This window comes from Siniperca chuatsi, linkage group LG10 (assembly GCF_020085105.1).
Source record: "Siniperca chuatsi isolate FFG_IHB_CAS linkage group LG10, ASM2008510v1, whole genome shotgun sequence".
Taxonomy (NCBI): domain Eukaryota; kingdom Metazoa; phylum Chordata; class Actinopteri; order Centrarchiformes; family Sinipercidae; genus Siniperca; species Siniperca chuatsi.
Genome location: NC_058051.1, coordinates 12,014,267 through 12,034,740, shown reverse-complemented (window position 1 = coordinate 12,034,740; position 20,474 = coordinate 12,014,267). Strand labels below are relative to the sequence as shown.

General features: G+C 41.7%; 1 protein-coding gene across 3 annotated transcripts in view; it reads right to left on the bottom strand.

Annotated features, from left to right (window-relative positions):
• The window catches only part of LOC122882739, a 37,889-nt gene that overhangs the window by 10,238 nt on the left and 7,177 nt on the right, over positions 1 to 20,474 (bottom strand). For 2 of the 3 annotated variants that reach the window (XM_044210443.1, XM_044210445.1), the window contains exons 2-15: positions 17,072 to 17,269; positions 14,549 to 16,877; positions 14,212 to 14,415; positions 13,119 to 13,239; positions 12,849 to 12,942; positions 12,276 to 12,362; positions 10,792 to 10,911; positions 9,320 to 9,418; positions 8,866 to 9,017; positions 8,142 to 8,280; positions 7,351 to 7,473; positions 7,059 to 7,256; positions 5,523 to 6,244; positions 4,711 to 5,148 (exon numbers count right to left, since the gene is read on the bottom strand). In XM_044210443.1, coding sequence (XP_044066378.1) covers positions 4,711 to 5,148; positions 5,523 to 6,244; positions 7,059 to 7,256; positions 7,351 to 7,473; positions 8,142 to 8,280; positions 8,866 to 9,017; positions 9,320 to 9,418; positions 10,792 to 10,911; positions 12,276 to 12,362; positions 12,849 to 12,942; positions 13,119 to 13,239; positions 14,212 to 14,415; positions 14,549 to 16,877; positions 17,072 to 17,269 — 5,024 coding nt within the window. The remainder of the gene's footprint in view (positions 1 to 4,710; positions 5,149 to 5,522; positions 6,245 to 7,058; positions 7,257 to 7,350; positions 7,474 to 8,141; positions 8,281 to 8,865; positions 9,018 to 9,319; positions 9,419 to 10,791; positions 10,912 to 12,275; positions 12,363 to 12,848; positions 12,943 to 13,118; positions 13,240 to 14,211; positions 14,416 to 14,548; positions 16,878 to 17,071; positions 17,270 to 20,474) is intronic. The other variant, XM_044210444.1, reaches the window with a different exon arrangement.

Below are 20,474 nucleotides of genomic sequence, written 5' to 3'. Positions count from 1 at the left end.
ACAAACCAAATAATATTAGGAAAGTTGTTTGGGGTGTTTTTAAGTCTAAGGTTGGTAGAACTGGGTAGACTAGACTTTTTACAGTATCTCTCTCCACTGTTTTACTCTTTTTTTTCCACCTTGCTCTGTTTAATTTGCTAAATGATGCTGAATTATTTTATTTCCTGTTGTACTGTAATTGTTTAATAATTAGTTAAATCTGCATTGGCTCTTTGTCTTTTGAAACGTGCTTGTGATGAAAGGATATTGAAAGGATAATGAACTTAGGAGTAACACCTCTGACCACACCCAGCATCAGTGATGGGTGGGGTTGGGTGTGGTCAGAATGTGCTTTTGTGGCACCTGTAATAACAAAACCCCCACAGTGATGTCCTGGAATCAAGACAAGATTTTCAGGGAGCTGCTCAACAGCACCGGAAAGCATGCTTTCATTTCGGGTCCAATTCCTACACTGGGTCGAGGAATTGGCCGTTTTAGCAGGATCCTCAGCCTTCATACCTGGCTCCAGTCTGTCTGCAGCACCCATGACGTTGGTTTTATTCACAACTTTAACTTATTCTGGGATCGTTCTTCCTTGTTTGCATGAGATGGTCTTCACCCAAACAAGTCAGGTAGTCGCATGCTAGCGGCTAACCTGCAGCACGCTGTGCTGTCCTCCTCATGTAGTTGACTATTTACATCACCTGTTTCCCCTCGCTCTTCTTCTTCCTCTACTCTACCCACAATAAACAGCCACGTACTCTCTGCTGTCACTACCGCCCCCTTGTGGACTGATCATAGTGCTGCTATCTGGAGCCCGGCTGCCTCTAGTGCCACCTTTAACATTCCTGTGGTAATTTCGGACAGGTCCTTAGTGCGAACATCAAATCTGAACCAGCACAGACTTTTTAAGATGGCTCTTCTGAATGTAAGATCCCTCTCTAACAAAACGTTTATTTTAAATGACTTTATCTCTTCCACTGAGTTAGACTTTATGTTTTTAACTGAATCCTGGCTACATCCTGGTGATCACAGTCAGCTGGCTGAATTGTGCCCTCCTGATTATGACTGCTTTAGTTGCCCTAGGGTCTGTGGTCGAGGTGGGGGCCTTGTTACTGTCTATAGGAAGCATTTTAAGTGTGACCTCATAGCTTGCAATGATTTTTCCTCCTTTGAAGTGCTCATGTTTAAACTTGGTGGCCCCCTCCCAGTCATATTTGCTATTATATATCGCCCCCCTAAACCAGCTGGCTCCTTCTTGTTGGAACTCCCTGAGTTTTTATCCAGTCTTGTGTTAAATTGTGATAGAATTGTTCTTTGTGGTGACTTTAATATTCACGTTGATGACTCCTCTAATGCCCTTGCTGCTGATTTTTTAAATATCACTAACTCTTTCAACTTACAACAACATGTGTCTGGCCAAACTCATTCCCGTGGCCACACCTTAGACCTAGTCTTTACTTTGGGCCTGAAAACCCCATCTGTGGAAACCAGGGACATGTTTGTATCTGATCACCTATGCATTGTTTTCAATTGTGAATTAGAGGCTGCCAGTTCTGTCTTATCCCACTCTAAGTACACACGCGTCCTTAATGAGCATAGTGCCTCAAAATTCTGTACACGGTTCAATCCTCCGGGCAGTGTGTTTCCCGATTCCTCCAACACCAACGATTTGGTTGATTATTTTAACTACCAGTGTTCTTCAACCTTAGATCTCATAGCTCCTCTTAAAAATAGACAAAACTCAAAGACTAGAAAACAGCCATGGTTAAATGACAGTATCCGAAGCTGTAAAAAGAATTGCAGAAGAGCAGAACGCAGATGGAAGAAATCACGTCTCCAGGTCCACTTTGTGGCCATGAAAGAGTTATTACGCCTTTATAATAGGATGGTGAAGGATGCAAGAACATGCCATTTCTCTGCACTTATCTCTGCCCATCAGCACAACCCCAGATTCCTGTTTAAGACTGTGGATCAGTTAGTTAACCCTGCCTCTCCTTGTGCCCCTGCTGAGTGTGATGCTGATTGTGAAAAGTTTCTTTTGCACTTTGCTGGTAAGGTGGAGTTAATAAGATCTGATATCACCCCCAATCCTGCCTTTTTAGATGTGGATCACCCGCTCAGGGATTCTTTGAGCAATTTTTCTGCTGTTACTCTGCCCGAACTCGCAGACATCATGTCTCTTATGAGAGTATCCTCCAGCCCTCTGGACAAAATCCCAACTAGGTTTCTATTGGAAGTTATGGATTGTATTGCGCCCCTTTTACAAATTATTTTTAACAGCTCGCTGTCTACTGGCTGCGTCCCTGATTTCTTTAAAACAGCTTGTGTCCAGCCAGTCTTAAAAAAACCTGGGCTTGATCCCACCCTCCTGGATAACTACCGCCCAATATCCAAATTGCCTTTTATTTCGAAGATTCTCGAAAAACTTGTATCTAAGCAGCTCCTTGCTGCTGTGGAAAACAATAATACCTTTGAAAAGTTCCAATCTGGCTTTCGTCAACACCACAGCACTGAGACAGCCCTTCTCAAAGTCACTAATGACCTTTTAATGAATGCAGACGCAGGCATGTGTTCAATTCTTGTGCTGTTGGACATAAGTGCTGCCTTTGATACAATTGATCATGGCATTCTTTTAGACAGACTGAGGCACTGGGTGGGCATATCTGTAACTGCACTAGACTGGTTCGCATCTTATCTGTCCAATAGGAAATTCTGTGTTAGCATTAATAACTTCAAGTCATCCTTTTCCCATATCAAGTATGGTGTGCCTCAAGGTTCAATTCTGGGACCAATATTGTTCTCCTTATACATGCTTCCCTTGGGTGATGTAATCCGCAGACATGGTATTTCTTTTCATTGTTATGCGGATGACACACAGTTGTACCTCCCTGTCAAGCCCACTGACCTTAGTATGCTGAGTTCTCTGCAGGACTGCCTGTCTGACATAAAAAATTGGATGTCGATAAATTTTCTTCAGCTCAACTCAAATAAAACTGAAATCCTTGTTATTGGGCCCCAACACATCACTAAACAAATACTGCCATCCACTGGTAACCTGACACAACATATCAAGCCTGATGCACGAAATCTTGGTGTCCTGTTTGATAGCAATTTATGTTTTGAGCAACATATCACTAAGCTTGTCCAATCATGTTTCTATCACCTCAGAAACATTGCAAAAATACGATCTATTTTAAATCTTAGTGATGCAGAAACTGTTGTGCATGCTTTCATCTCCTCACGCCTTGATTATTGTAACAGCCTGTTCACTTGTCTTAATCAAAAAGCTCTGACACGACTGCAGACTGTACAAAACTCAGCTGCTAGGCTGTTAACCAGGACCAAGAAGTATGACCACATAACACCTGTTTTAGCCTCTTTACACTGGCTCCCTGTTGGTTTTAGGATTGATTTTAAGATCTTGTTGATTACTTTTAAGGCTCTTCATGGCCTGGCCCCAGATTATATTTTAGACCTTGTAATCCCTTATGAACCTTCATGTAGTTTGAGATCTTCGGGCAGGGGTCTCCTGTCTGTTCCTGAGTCCAGGATGAAAACTAAGGGGGACAGAGCTTTTGCTATCAGGGCCCCGAGGCTCTGGAACAACTTGCCCGAAGAAATTAGGTTGTCTGAGTCAGTGTCTTCATTTAAATCTCGTCTCAAAACACATTTTTATCTGAAAGCATATCCTGATTTTACGTGAACTGGCTGTTTATTTTACTGTTTATTTTATTGCTTTTCTGTATTTCATGTGTTTTATTTCTTTATATTTCGTCATTCACTGTGTTATTTTATTTTTCTTGTTGTGAAGCACTTTGTACTTTGTTTTGATAAGTGCTCTATAAATAAAGTTTTATTATTATTATTATTATTATTATTAAGTTACTCGTTAAAATACTCATGATTTCTCTTGCTCGCTTCGCTCTCTAGCCATCTGTTCCCCCAACTCAGCAAAATAAAAAAAGACATACCTTGTTACATACAATTTGACCCTGATGATATTTACTTATCTTAAATTATGCATCATAATCTTCAGTTTTCTTTTACATTTCAGCAGATGACACAGTGAGATGCTGCCATTTTGTGATAGAAAAGGAACATGACAAGCATGGATGGATTATGAAAGCCTTGGCCCTTGGGCACTGACACGTAAAATACCTCCCCATCCTACATAGCAGCTCCTCTGCTGTCAAACATACAATATTTAAATTGCTTTACTAAATTTACTGTAAGCTAACAGTAGCCTAAGTATAAGCTTGGGAGCTGTATTATGTCGCAATTTAAAAAATACAATAATTGGAGTGCATTCGGGATCAGTAGATTCTAATTATTAAAAGGACTCTAATCATTATCAGGAGCCAAAAAATGTGATCGGGATGACTAATGACCGAGCCCATTAACTTTCCAATCAGATACATAGATCTCATTATTAGCAGTCACTGTAAACAGAGGGTCTGTGTCTGGTAGGCCTGTTCAGTAATCCATCTTTGTTGACAAGTAGATAAAGAGAAACAAAGAGAATCAGAAGAAACAATACCTGGAGTACTTCATTGTAAGCTTGGGGACAGAAAAGAGTGCGTGAAATCTCATTAAGATTAGTATAATTAAAGGCAGGTCATCGAATTCTCTCAAACAGAATATAATCTTGCAAAAAAAAAGTCTGATAATTCAGATTTTTTTTTTTTATCAGTAATGCAAGCAAATTTCACCCACATGTAGTAAACTTACAGGGCATCGCTGGCACTCTCCTGTGGAGCTGCCAAACAAAACGCCCCCTCATATCTCCCGATGGGCAGGCTGGAGTGTTTGCAGCATAAAGTCCCATTACCCCCTGCAGCCCCCTGGTCGCTCATACAGGACTCTTCTGAGCAGAAGCTCCCGTGGCGGGAGATCTGGAACTTCTGAGCCTCCTGAAGGATCCGACAAGATGGCTGACCGTGGTGGGAGCAGGATGACGGGGGTCGAACCCGCTGCTCTGGAGGAGTGGATGACCCCGCCGTCGCTACTCCTGTGGTGCACGAGTCCTGGCTCACCGACCGCACTCCAAGACCTCGTCCCCATGGAAACCACTGGCAGCCGACAGTGTGGGACTGAGACAGAGCAGCGGCATCTCTCTCACTCCTTGCTCTGCTCGTCTGTCTCCTCCTAGTCTCTCTTTCTGTTCTCCTATTTCAATAGTAACATTTGTTTTAATTTATTGTAAACCACCTTATTATGTCATTTTGAAATGTCTACACAAATTATGGTTGTTAATATCATCAATATTACTGGGATTTCTCTGACTTGGAACAGTACCTCAATGTTACACTGGGCCTGGCTACCAGCTCAAAATAAGAATGAATGGCAAAGTGGGTTACATATTACATGTTACATTATTTGCTCCTATCACAAATATCAGCATCATCATCAAAGATTCAGGCAGATTTGAAAAAGTACTACTTTCTAACAGCAATGTTTCAGGACTGTTTGGAAATCACAGCGAACCAACTACTCTATCTACTAAGTTTTAGCTGAGTGAGATGAATGGACCAACAAACTACCTGTGAGGTGACTGTGGAGTGACCTTTGACCCCTGGCTGGTTGCAGCATTACTGTGATCTTCAGGTTTGACAGTGATGTTACAGCAGGCTACAGTTGTTGAATTAGTGCTGTTGCCGCCCAGGATCGGTCTTCTCTTCCCTAAATCCACCGCTCCTGACACGATGCCCTCCCACTGCGGGTGCTGAGGTCCAGGCGTTGATTGTACCACCAGACTCAGGCCACCGGGAGACATTGTCTGAACATTAGTGCTCACCACATCAACATAATGACTTTCACACAAGCTGCTAGAATCTGGTTGTTGCTGGAAAACCTCATCCACATCCTGTATCCTCTCCTGAAGCTGCTGCCTGGCTTCCTGGCATCTCAGCCAGGCTACGTTCCAGACCCGCATCCCCCTGGAGCCCCGCAGGGCGCTGGCTTGGGCCTTCACCTCCTGAAATCTCTCAGGGCTGAACTGGAGGAACCTGTCTTGGAAAGTCTGGAGGATAGAGCTGTCATTGCCTGACAGTAAACCACTGGGGGGGGTTGGGCCTGAGCCATGTGCTGCATGGAGATCAGATGGACAAAGGGATGCAGTGCTCAGTCCAGAGTCTTGGTTTTGGTGTTGTATTTTGGTGTTTGTTTGATTGACAGGTGTTGTAGATTGGTCTTGGTCTTCATTGGTCATTCTCGATTGACTCTTGTCCAGGTACTCAATACATTCGTTAGCCAGAGCTGTTCCCTGTTTGGAGATTAGGGAGGTTTTTATACATAAGCATAAAAGGGCATGTTCTTTTTTTTTTTTTTTACTTTTGTTAATATCATGTTACCCTACTCAGGCAGAAGTGCTGTAACCTGACTCAAATGTTACTCAAGTAGCAGTAACATTGCACTTATGCTGAAGACTACTCAAGAAAAAATATAAAAGTAGTACAGATGTATGTTTTTCTACTGATTATAGATTGCATGATGTGTAGTTTAGCAAGAGAACTCATTTATGCCATATACTGTATGCTCTGATGAAGGGTTCACAGAAGTGTCAGCAGATTTATCAGTTCTGTAGTTGTACAGTAAAAAAAAAAAAAATCATTAAGACATGAGGAGACTTTTTCTGTCTCTGGAGTGCTACTTTCCTAAGATTACATATTTTGTGTAACACAAAAATCAGAACATGACAGAGAGTTTTTTAAATACATTTAGTCTCTGTGAAAGAGCAAAAATGCATTGTGATGGTGTCCATTTCTATACGAATATACACTCTACCAATCAGTCTCTGTCCAAAGTAATGATCTTAAATAAAAATATTAAAAATATTTTGAGATTGAATTACAAGTGGTCTACTCTGTCATTATAGTCTCTGCAAAAGTATTTGACAAAAATACTTCAATAATCTACTTAATTTAATGAAGAATAATATAATAATTATATATAATAATAATAATATTTTATAACATTCTCAAGTACTATACAAGTTCAAGTACTGTATTTGAAAAAGCTGCTCAGTTACATTAGTGTATGATTGGTTAGTGAATTTTGAAAACTGATCTTAAACCAACCTGCTCAGAAAAATCACAAACATTAACCATGATCTGCAGCTCCCTGCCGCATGCCTCTGCCCTACACAGAAAGTCCTCCAGGCCTGACTTGAAGGTGCAGACTAGAGTCCAGAATGCCTCTGTCTCTGGGTAGGAGAGCCCATTTCGCTGGAGTCGCTCTGCCTCTGACACTAATGTCATGGCATGGTACCTTTGGTCCTGGAGGAGGAGTGAGAGACAGTCAGACAGGTGGACAGACAGAGAAGCAGAAATACACAGACAGAATGACAGCCACAAGAAAACGTAGACTTACATTAGCTTCAATAAGGAAACCAGTGAAGCTGTTGAGGATCTGCTCCATTCTGTCGCCTGAGTCCTCGACCGATTCAGCTTCCAGCAGGTGGCGCTCTCCCTCTACATTAAACCACTGTTGCATCTGCAGGGACCGAAGATACAAGACAATATTATGTTTAGTAGTATGAGCACATACATATTCAAGGATATGCTATACATGTTCAGATTAATTTCTTTTAAAGTCCTTTATATAATTTTTACTTCCTATTTTATATGCAGTCTCATACTTTGTATAAAGTCACTACGCTTGATATTTTATAAAGGTCGTATGCATGTGCAGAGGTGTGCTCTTTTTGATTAAGTGTATGCGTGTGTTTTAAAACAGTGAGAACTGTCAAATGTGCTCTAATCTCTCAATAAAAAAATAATTGATAAAGTCCTTTATCACTAACATACCTCAAGTGGGAGTACGAGAACAAATAGCCTACTCAGAGCTATCTAATTTAACCATCAGTCCGAGAAAAAAAAAGGTATTTTGTGTTCCCTGATTTACGTGAGAAAAACAACAACAGATGAATCTCATATAATCTATACCTCATTCATTTTCTATTTAAATGCAAAATCTTGAAATTCCATGAATGACATTTGATCTACTCTTCACCATACCCACATGATAAATTATTATCATTAGATCACTGGGCCTTCATGAACTCAGGGACTGCAAAGCCTGCAATTACCAAACCTAATATATTTTGAAAGTAAGTTGCATTCATCTGAACTTCAGTTTGATGGTAAGCTATTATAATGCACCTGCATGAAGTGTCCCTCCATGTCTCTGAGTTGCAGCAGATACTCCAGGTGTTCCAGTGACATGTTGGACCTCTGGACGAGGATGTGACCCTGCTCCTCCACCTGGTTGTACAGGCTGGTCACCGAGTCCACTGCATCACTGCGTGTAGGAAAAACACAGAGCATTCGGCAGGCTTAAGAAAAATAAATAACATAAAATGAGTAACTGGTGTTCTGGGAGAAGATTTTAATGGAGGATAAGGCAGCAGAGACATAACTTGTTTTGAATAGCGCAGTTATGGCCATACACTAACTCGGAAAAATTGTCTTAAGACAGCTAACACATTTGCTTTTCAGGTTTTGCACAAGTCAGATGCTGAGTATTATGGCTACATTGTGATCTCGAAATAGTAAAAAATATGATGGTGTGTCCTCCTCACTAGGACAATAGGCTACTTTTGGAATATTTGTTTCTGTTCGGTGTATCTGAAACCACCTGCTATTGCTACATCAAATAATGAGCCTGAAAATGTGCTGCAGTTGCCAGTGGACCATTTTTTTTGGTGTGGTGGTTGGCAGGAATATGTTTAGTCTAGTGTTTTATTTTCAAGCAGCCCGAATATTCAATCACAGGGCATCAAAGGTCATGTAAACAAGTTTACCCCAAAAAAGACTGTAGAGCCGATACCTGGGTTGTTATGTACATGTAAATACAGCAGGTGAGAGCAGGAGATTTTGTGTTTACCTGAGGTCCTCACAGTGGGGGTATTTGAGGTCACTCTCCTTCCTCAGCCTGGCCAGGATGGCCCCGCCCTCCCTCTGCAGGCTGACCAATCGGCTGTCTTCCAGTACATCCCTCATCAGAGTTCTCTGGTCCATCATGCACTTCTTCACAGTCTGATCAGACAAAATGACATTTTAAAATGATACAATAACTCCTTCATATCAACAATGTTGTTGATATGATTTATGTGTATATATGTGTTACTATTTTGTGAAGATAATCTCATAAGCTTTTCTATTGTTTTCCATGTGCATTCACCAATACATTATATAGCTACAGAAGCTATTAACCTCATAACACACACTGTATGTACTGTATTATCAGTGAAGACAAAGTTACATAACTCAGAATAAACCCAGCTTTCAAGGCCCAAATAACAACATGAGAAAGCAGTCAAAGGACAGCATTAAAGTACCTGTACAGTGTCCGTCCTCTGGGGCTCCTCTAACTTACTGATGGCCCTCAGTAGGAGGCTGGACGCCTCATGAAGATCAGTCACAAATGGGAAGAGTTTCTAGAGAATGAAAGATGTGGACACGAGTAAATCATGAGCAGTGACTAGTGCACTACGTCAGGGGACCGTCCTCTCTCCCTTCCTCTTCACCATCTACACCACGGACTTCAGCCACCACACAGAGTCCTGCCACCTTCAGAAGTTTTCTGATGACTCTGCTGTGGTGGGATGTATCAGCGGTGGTGATGAGACGGAGTACAGGGCTGTGGTGGGGAACTTTGTTTCATGGTGCGAGCAGAACCATCTGCAGCTCAATGCGACAAAGTCAAAGGAGCTGGTTGTAGATCTACGGAGGGCCAAGGCACCAGTGACCCCGGTTTCCATCCAGGGGGTCAGTGTGGACATTGTGGAGGACTACAAGTACCTGGGAGTTCACTTAGACAACAAACTGGACTGGACCAAGAACACTCAGGCTGTTTATAGGAAGGGCCAGAGCCGCCTCTATTTTCTGAGGAGGCTGAGGTCCTTCAACATCTGCCGGACGATGCTGAAGATGTTCTATGAGTCTGTGGTGGCCAGTGCTATCCTGTATGCTGTGGCATGCTGGGGCAGCAGGCTAAAGGTAGCGGACGCCAACAGACTCAATAAACTGATCCGCAAGGCCAGTGACATTGTGGGGGTGGAGCTGGACTCTCTGGCGGTGGTGTCAGAGAGGAGGATGCTGGCCAAACTACACGCCATCTTGGACAGCGTCTCCCACCCGCTCCATGACGTGCTGGTCAAGCAAAGGAGCACCTTCAGCGGAAGACTCATCCCACCAAAAAGCACCACAGAGCGCCACAGGAAGTCATTCCTGCCTGTGGCCATCAAACTATTTAACTCCTCCCTCTAAGGGTTAGTCTGTTTGACCCTAGGTCACTAAACTGGACATTAAGCATTACATCTCCGCCATAATTATTAATTATTAATAATAATTGTGCAATATTCTGTGTAATATTTCCGTGCAATATTAGTTTTTCCCCTTGTTAGTTTTTTCTTATTTATTGCTACTGAAACTATATACCTCAGTTACTCTTCGACAGTACATGCACCTCCGCTTATTAATATTATTTATTACATAAGGAGTTACATTGTATTTTAGACTGTACTTTCATCACCAACCAGTAAACCCACTTGGTACTTGACACTTAGTTTATCTTATACTTATACCGACAGGATACTTAATTTATTTCTGACCTGTTTTATAGTGTTTTATTTTTTCTAGTACTTTCTCCTGTGTGCACTGACGTAAAGACGAGCTACTGTAACAAAGAGTTTCCCTACGGGGATCAATAAAGTATTTCTGATTCTGATTCTGATTCTGATTCTGATTAGAGAGAAGAGAGGGAGAGAAAGAGAGAGAGGCAGGTAAGGTATTGATGTGACTGTCTCACCTGGTGCAGCTCTATCCAGTCACAGTGGCTTTGAGACAGTGTGCCATCCAAGCGGGAGCTCAGCTGACTCACTTCCACCAACTTGAACAAGGCTTTCATCGATGTCACCACTTCAGTCTGCTTTGAGACAACAATTGTCAAAGTAACATCAACACATTTTCACAGCTACAGTGCTAAATGAACAGCAGGAAGATTCTTTTGTCATTATTTGCTACATAACTCCCTCTGTGTTAGTTGTGTATGGATTGCTTTTACTAAACATTTTTCTGAAATGTTGTTTATTACCTTGTTTGAATTCTAACTCAAAAATTCATTCTTTTCCTTTCAGTTAATATAGCTACAGTAGCGCTGAAATAAACTGGAACTCTAAAGGTGCACTATGTAACTTTTTAACTTGCACCACAGCACAAAGTGACCACATGGGGTCTGACCATGTCTACATGATTATTTTGAAAATGTTTTGACATCTCTACATTTGAAACCTCTCTTCCGTGTTCATATTATGCTTTGGAACCGAATATTTAATATTTAAGCAACAAGGACAGAGGGGCCAGTAACCTACTGTTTTTGATGGTAGTTGTTTTATGTGACTGGGCCCAACAGGTCGTCTGTAGTATATTTTGTTTTGCTCATACAGTATTTTTTTCTTTTCTTTCTCTCACCAAAACTGCCTTCCCAAGGATAATAAATAATAAAGTGTTTATTCAATATATACTCAATATGGGCACAATTCTCCTGATCATGGTGCTAAAGCAACCTTTAAAGTTAAACATTTTGATAACTTGTTGAAAACCCTCATAAATGCAAAGGATTAAAGGTTTTACTAAATGGCGAAGGGTGTTTTTCATACAGTATACTCAAACTCAGTGGAAATGATTACATCCATCACTTTGAATGTATCAAGAAACAATGTTCAAGTTAAACAGGTTGTACAATTTGCCCCCAAATTGCTGTACATTATTTTTAGACCAAGTATTTGATCTATTTGCTTTGAAAATTGGTCAATAATTTAGATTATCAAATGCAAAAATGTCTGACGGTAAATGCAACTGAAGCCCTGCTGTGGCTCCTAAAGATGATGGTCAGGTGATGTTGCGATATTTCCCTGGATAAGTAGCGCCTAGTGGCACTAGATGAAAGGGATTCATGGGAATCCATCCAATATTTGTTATGACATTTCACTCAAAATGTCATTAGGATTCATCCTCTGGGGACCGTGAATGTCTAATTTTCTTGGTAATCTATGTGTTCTCCAGATATTTTAGTCTGGACCAAAGTGATGAGCCAACAAACCAACCGACTGACCAACAGACATTGCCATCCCTAGAGCCACACCACTAGCATGGCTAAAAACACACCTTGATGAAAGAGATCAATGAAGTTTATAGCCTACTCAAATTAATTACCTTTTATAGGAAACCAAACAGGTGTTTCTCCATATTCAGTGTCTTATAACTAATATTGTAAAGAGTGAAAAGGCTGACCTGAGTGCCGGGACACCGCTCTGGCCGAAGGCTGCTCTCCTTGTCCACCAACAGTACAAAACTATTTACTGCCTGGGGAGTCTGCTCCTGCAACAGTTTAACACTCCATAAATCCTACTTAACTACATTCATGCATCTTTGATTTTGAATTACACTCATTTATTGATCATTACAAATAAATTAGAAAACCTTTTAAAAGTCAAAAACATAATGGCATCAATGGAAATGAATTTCTTTCCCAATTTTATAAAGTAAATGGAACCGATATTAAGGCTAGAAAACAGTATGACACTTGCAAATATGTTTTATGTAAAACTGTATTATGCAGTTATTCGATTAATATAAACCATCTTGTATATTATACAACATATTGTACCTGGATATGCTGTTTATGCTCTGGAGCTGTTTATGCTCAGAAGCTGATACATCATTCAGCATTGACATTTCACTCAGAATTCATTGTGTGTAAACAGCAGCGCTCCACAGCACTCCAGCCAGGAATAAACACCCAAACAACAGTTAACTCTGATCTGCTGTAGTCAGCTGTAATGTAGAAGTTTCTGTGCTTCTTACCTGAAACGTCATCAAGGCCTTATAGAGCTGTGGTTGAGGATTTGTCTTCCTTGCATCGAAAATGAGTGTCATCCCAGCTTCTCTGATTTCTCTCCTAGATACAGAGATAAAAAGGCAAATTAGCACACAATAGTGACCACGACACTGACATGACCACAAGGATGCTAAAACTTCCTTACAGTATGACTTTAAACTTCTTGTTTGTTTCAAGTCTAATTAATTAATTTATTCATTGATTCATTCACTGATTTGTTGGCATATGGGTGTTACCTGGTGATAGAGTAAAAATAGAGCAGCATCCTTAAGAGCTCCTGGCTTGTTACAGCTGAACTCCATCCCTGGTGGTCTCCATAGAGCTCAACTACTGCCCTGCCTGTCCTGTCTCTGCCGCCTGAAGGGGTTGGAAAGAGGAAAGGTTAGGGAACGTCTGAAATGTTGCTCTCTGTGAGAATTTCCTGTAAACTCCTTAAGGGACAGGAGAGAGAAGTTTAAGTTTATTGTGGCACTTGAGGCCAAAATGTCCTCATGTAGCAACTATTCATGTCTCACCTAGAAAGCATTCGGTTTATTTCACTTATCTATGGTTTTCTTTTACCCTCAATCTCAACAGACATCCACCCCTGCTTTGCTCATACTGATCCCTGAGGAGGACTACAAATGGAGAGAGAAGTATGTAAAGGTGACTGCGGCACCTTCTAGTCTCCCATGGAAGTACAAAGAGAGTTCAGTCAAACTATTAAGTACAATTTTCATTAAAATAGTTATTCTGTAGGCTTAGAACTAGCTGGTTTTCATGGTTTTCAAAGTACTGTGAACATTTTCTAAGAAGAGCAAAAGGCTCATAAAATCTAAAGTGCAAAAACAGGAAAGGCTTGACAGACAAAGACAATGCAGGTATGCCAACCGATACTAGCACATGAAAGGAAATCATACAGACCAAAAAGTTAAAAGAAAGAAGAGCAAACAGCAACAGAGAGAGAGAGACAGAGAGGGTCAGAGCTACTGTAGGTAAGTAGGTTTCTGCCAGTTTTACTGCCTTATTAAATAAAAAAAATCATTACTCTCACAGACTGATATACTATTAGCAATACTTCCATGTGTAACCATCAATTAAATTTTATATAAATAAACTTTCTTCTTGCTCTTCTTTTGTATAACTGACATTTTTAATGCAACGTCTTTCTGTCTTTAGGGAAGCTATTCATGACTTATTTAATAATAATCGAATTGTTTTGTGTTGTCCTTTTATGCACCGTGAAGAACTTTGTAACTCTGCTTATGAAAAGCTGCCAAACAATGCATGTGGATTATTATGGTTATTGTGGTTGTTTAATGTTATTTACTGTGTCTCAAACTAGCCTACCTGTGAGAGATGCTACTCCTAAATAGAGGGGGTGGGCTCTGGGGTCTGGGGATCCCAAGGGAAGGTGGTCAGGTCTGGGACGAACAGAGGCAGGCTGGGAGATCTTCTGCGTCTCTGCTGCTGGAAGTGGATCTGTCTGTGATGGGTTCTCCGTCTGATGGCCTTTTCTACTGGTTATGGACGTACTGCTAGGCTGAGCACCATCTGTAGAAAATGGACACATTTTGTTGTAGGGAAGCTGATGAAGATGAACAATAATAAAATTAACCTAATAAAACCCCCATGCTAAAGATCAAATTACAGTAGAACATGTGAAAAGAACGAAATTAGTGTGTACCTGGAATGACCATCTTCCTCCTGTTGATCTTGGGTGAAACCAGTCGAAAGGCTGTGCTGTTTTTACATTTGACCACATGCAGCTGGGGAATCTCTGCACAGGAGTCAGTATTTTCTCTTCTCCTAACATTTTGACCTTCAACAATGACCAGCTCACACTTCTCTGAGGTGTCCACCACAGCTGTAGAGAGGGATGAACATCTTCCATCGGACATGGATTCCCGTCTGTTCTGTGGCGCTGCAAGAGACTTAAAAAGGTTTGGACCCACTCTCATAGAATTGGTTCTGCTTTGTAGCCTTTCACAAGGCTTGAGAGTCATGTTCATTGCTGAAATATCACTTGAACTAAATGGTAATCGGTGGTGTTTGGCAGAGATCACATCTGACTGTTTAGGATCATTTAAACTCGACAAAGCTCTACTAGTGTTTATCCTCATTCCTGCTGCTAAATTTGTCCCGTTCACATTGTGTAAATTGCCATCATTTTTAGAGTGTGCATCCCTTGGTTCCCTAAATGGCAGAGTGGTCCTTTCAGTTGTCTGTTCTGGTAGTCCGCCAAATTTTAAAACATTTGTTCCCCTGTAATCCATACAGGGGGCAGTGTTGGTATCTCCTGGTTTCCAATATGGAACAGTGTTCTTTTCTCCTGACTCCTTACAGATGGCTCCACTGACAGAGGAAGAGGACTGGTGTTGCATCCCAGGTTCAAACCACATTTCTTGAACATTACACCAGGGATCCCCTGTTCCAGTCTCTGGTAGCCTCTGTCTGTCATCACACTGTGAGAAAACACCATCCTCCTCCACCACAGCTAACATATTCCCCCTCTCTTTCTCCTGTCCAAAGGTGACAGGGTTTTGTATAGCAGCCTGGTAGGAGTCCCTGTATCGACACCTCAGCTCCTGAGCTCTGGAAACCTTTCCACCTTGTCTTCTCCTCATGCACGGGGTACAGGGTTTCTCTGAGAACTGGACAGTGCGGACACACTGAGAAGGTTCAAGTGAGTCAGGATGATGGGATTGGGATTGAGAATGGTGGAGAGCTGATGGAGGTCCTGTTTCTGTGGACATGTTGGGCCTTAATGATACAACAGCATCTGATCTAGAATTACTTTGTGCTTGTGGTTTTGTAGGTAACGGCACATGTGCTTGTGACTGTGCTTGAGGTGTTATCTGTGTGTTTGGCTGTCTTTGTCTTTGCCTGTACGACTCCATTTGTGCATGCGGTTGCACTTGTGCTTGTCTGTGTGGATATCTTTGCATTTGCGGTTCGATTTTTGTGTTTGGTTGCATTTTCACTTCCAGTTTCTGTTGTTCCTCAGTTACTGATTGAGCTTTACCAAAAAGCATTGTTGCCTGCAGAATATCAATATATTCCCCCTCTGCAACAACGTGGTCTGCTGGCCCTCTCCTGTTTATATCTTTAATGTTTGTATCTTTATGTTTATCTTGCCCTATATTTTTAGAAACAATTACACCCTTATCTTCACCTTTGCACGTATTTGTATCCCCACTAGCAGGGGTGCGTGCACCTGAAATAGTGCTTGTTTTTGTAGCTGTATTTGGCCCAGTAAAACAGCTGTCCCACGTATTAGGGGACACCCAGCCAATAGGCTTGGGCTCTGTTTCAGTCTCTTTTACTTTGACCAGCCTAGATGAAGAAGCAGCCCTAGTATCCACCAGGCAGAGTGACACAGCAATGCCGTGCTTTGCTGGACATATTCTGGTCTCTACAGAGAAGTCAGAGGGATGGGAAGAAGATGTTAAAATTGAATTTTGAATGGTTACAGGATAGCGTTTAGGTGCAGATTCCTTTGAAGGAGAAAGAGGACATGAACGATTTGATGAAGAATTCTCAGGAAAATGAGGAAGAGGTGGAGGATCAGGAAGCAGAGGAGGTAAAGGAGAATATGAAGGAGGAGCAGAGGCCATGCTACTCCCAGCACACAGTGACACATCCACAAAATCAGGCACAGCCACCCTTTCCCATGGCAACCTCACCACGCCCTGCTCAGTGGCAAGCAGGCAGTGGCTGAGAAGCGTTCCATGGCGGCCCTGGTTGATCTCCACTAACCAGTCACGGCTGAATATACAAGGATAGGAAGTCTCAGGGATTGGGGTTTCCTCAACTACCTCCACTCTAAGCCCCTCCTCTTCCAGGAGGCTGCAGACCACGATGCGAGCTGATTGGTCACAGAATGGTGCCACCTGGAAGTAAAAGTCGCCAGGCTGAAGTAGCAGGGGGTTGATGGGAGCAAGGTGGATGACAACTTGGTCATGCAAACACAGAGGCCAGCCCTCACACAGGAAAACTACATCAGAGTACTGAGCCTAGAAGGGGACAAGGACAATGACAGTATAGGGTTTCAGAAATTAGAAGGATACCAACATTTTTGTCTATTTTTTTTATGATAGTCCAGCAAAAAGAGCTTTGTTCCATAGTAACAAATGTAGTGAATGTTATGTCTCTTTAGACTCACACACAGGCTTAGCACACCAATGTAGTGTACAAGACAGTGACTTACACATGCAGCCTGCTGCACAGTGTCTAAGATGTGCTTGGCCGGGACCAGAAAGTCCAGCAGGCACCGCAGGGCATCTCCCTGATAACGACAATCAATGATTTGGAAGAGCTGGCTGAGAAGTGTGGGGGCGGTGGCCTCGAAGGGCGGGTACAGCACCGACAGCAGGTTCTGGATTGAGTCCTCCAGAGAATCAAGGTTCTGACAACACAAGAGAGAGAGAAAGCAGAGGCTAATAAAAGCATTGTTGATCAGTTAACAAGGTAGGCAGGCCACGTTCTGTGAGTATATAGATGTGCAATACTTGGACGACAACTTAATCCAAATGGATATAGTCACTAACTTCTCAAATTTAAACCTCACACCAGTGATTTCAAGAATACCTTGCCACATGATGTAATTTACGACTTTCACTTTCCTCCCATCTAATCACATGTTCAGCTGAAAGCAATGGAAGACAATGACATAAACAAGCCGCTAGAATCATATGACATTTCATTGTTAATTAAAGAAGCAAATGATGAAGCACTACTGTTACTTCAGTAGTTTGCTTTTACAATGAAACGCTTCTGCCTTTTGAATGAAATATTCATGCTGCTCTGCAAGAGCAGCAACTAACAGTTACTTTTGTTATCATTTAATCTACAGATTACTTTTCGATTACTTTTCGGGCGGCTGAGCAGGGTGGCAGAGCAGGTCGTCCACCAATTGGAAGGTTGGTGGTTTGATCCCGGCTTCCCTCAGTCGAAGGGTCCTTGGGCAAGACACTGAACCCCAAATTGCTCCCAAGGGCTGTGCCTTTGGTGTGTGAATGATTAATTAGTTTCTTTGTACTGATGAGCAGTTCTGCCATCAGTGTGAATGCGATATGTACTGTGTAAAGCGCTTTGAGCGGTCAGAAGACTAGAAAGGTGCTATACAAGTACAGTCCATTTACCATTAATCAATCAGTCACTAAAATGTCAGAAAATGGTGAAAAATGAACCCAAGGAGATATATTCACATTGCTTGTTTTGTCTGAACAACAGTCCAAAACCTTGAGATATTCAATTCACAATGACATAAAACAGAAAAAAGCCACAAATCCTCACATTTGAAAAGATGCAACCAACAAATGTTTGGAATTTGTTAATTCATTGATTGTGTCTCCTCTATTGAAATTGTGACTTATTTATTTAATAACTATAGAAGTGAACAAAAAAATGTATTACTTAAAGCTCCTGTAATGTACAGTAATGCTAAACAACAGGAAACCTGGAGTCACTTTCATCTCACTGGCATCTCACAGGCCTTGTCCTCAACCTCATGACATACTGAGAGAATAGCTACACAAACACAAACACTCAACATTATACATATAATCAGCCAGCCTGACAGCTAACATCTAAGTAAACCTAGTGTGTGATGGCTGGTCTCAAGGCTAGCTAACCTCCTGGTTTATGGTTTCACATTCCCTTTGACCTGAACTCATGACTCATGTCCCACTACCCACTTTTAGGCCCTGCTTTATTTAGCCCAGCAAAGGCCACTGCAACAGACCTCGAGGGTTATTGTATAGACATGCATGGCTAAGGCTCTGTGGGGAGATATATGCGATGTGTGAATGTTGCTGCCCCCCCCCCCAGGCAGTGTGTTCCGTGTCATTTACTGTATGAGATTAGGAGCAAGAAACAGAAAAGATACGTGGAAATGCTTCTTAGTTTAAAAATCTTCCAGTCTTGAGTAGAATGAATCATTTAGATTAAAGGAATAGTAAGACATTTTGGGAAATACATATATTTACTTTCCAGCTGAGCGTTAAATGAGAAGATCGATACCAGTCCCATATATGTTCGTTAAAATCATTCCACTGAACTCAAGGGTTCCCAGCTGTGGTGAGGAAGAAAAACAGATATGGATGTAGGGAGATGGAAACAGAGAAGGGTGTGTTAGGGTGTGATGAATTATGTCGCCTCAGGCTAACACTGGCTCACTGCCTCTCCAGCTCTGCTATCTGGTGTGCGTCTCCTTCTCTGCACCTTTGAAAAGCCAAAATGTAGCACAGAATTCTCTTTCCTATTATGTGTATTGTGTCCCTATATGTTTGTTGTTTCTTATATATCTGCTTCTGCTTGTTCTCATTTTTTCTCTCAAGCAACAATGGTCATCCACCCTCTCTGTCTTATCCCCCTACATTATGATCTAAAAATGCTGAACTCTCAGACAGTCCACAACCCCCACAGCTCCAGAAACAACACTGTGACTCAGAGCTTTCTGGTCAGTCCTACCACACCCGCTGGGACAAAACACAGTGATGGTCATCATGAAAACATGAAGGAGGAAGAAGATAATAATGGAAGCAACGGTAGTGGTTATCAAATAAGAGGAGAATGAGGATGGTGGCAGGCTCAGAAGCATATGCAGCATAACATGCACTGTAAGCAAAATCACTTCACAGCTCATACGATTTAAATTAAATGCTTCATCAAAGACAATGTGCACCTGCTTCATCAACTCTTAAATAATGTCAGTGAGCGTCAGTGTTTTTTCTCAGTTGTCAGTGGGGGAGGTCTGGGATTCTTGGCAAAGGGCAGCTTGGAAATTGCAGAAATTAAAATGAATGTGACCTTAAGAAGAATATTAAACAGTGATGTTGGGTTGGGTCCCCTGGTAATGGTGATAAATTAATAAACATACAAAGGCTAGAAAGACTTTGGCGTGCTTACAAAATGAGAGTGAAATTTTACTTTAGTGTATTACCAGTGTATTAACACTGCTGGTAATATGAGTCAGCTGTGAGAAGCAAGACACATCACCAGTTACTGCATGTCTGCTTACAAGAATACATGTCAAGGCTGACTTGCAAATGTAATGCTGTTTACAGCATAAATGCTTTGTTGAGTGTGTGTTTTTTTTCTTTATTTCTTAATCAGAATCAGAATCAGAAATACTTTATTGATCCCCGAGTGTAACAAAGAGTTCCCCCTCAGGGATCAATAAAGTATTTCTGATTCTTATTCTGATTCTGATGAGTCAGCGGTGAGAAGCAAGCCACATATCACCAGTTACTGTATGTCTGCTTACAAGAATACATGTCAAGGCTGACTTGCAAATGTAATGCTGTTTACAGCATAAATGCTTTGTTGAGTGTGTTTTGTTTTGTGTGTCCGTCTCTAGTATGTGGCGTATGAGTGGACTGTCTTTCTGCCCAGGTCAGCATACTGTTGCTGCAGATTCACACGGCTCTATATAAACACCCAGATCTCTCTCACTCAGCCACTGAAAGAAATGGCGATGCTTACATTACTGTGGATAAGATGTCCCAGTACGGGAGCTGAGGACAGTTTGAATATCTCTGTCCAGTGTCATTATGGAACAGAAATAGTCTTTGCACATTCCTGATGTCAAGCAAGTTCCTGCCTGGACA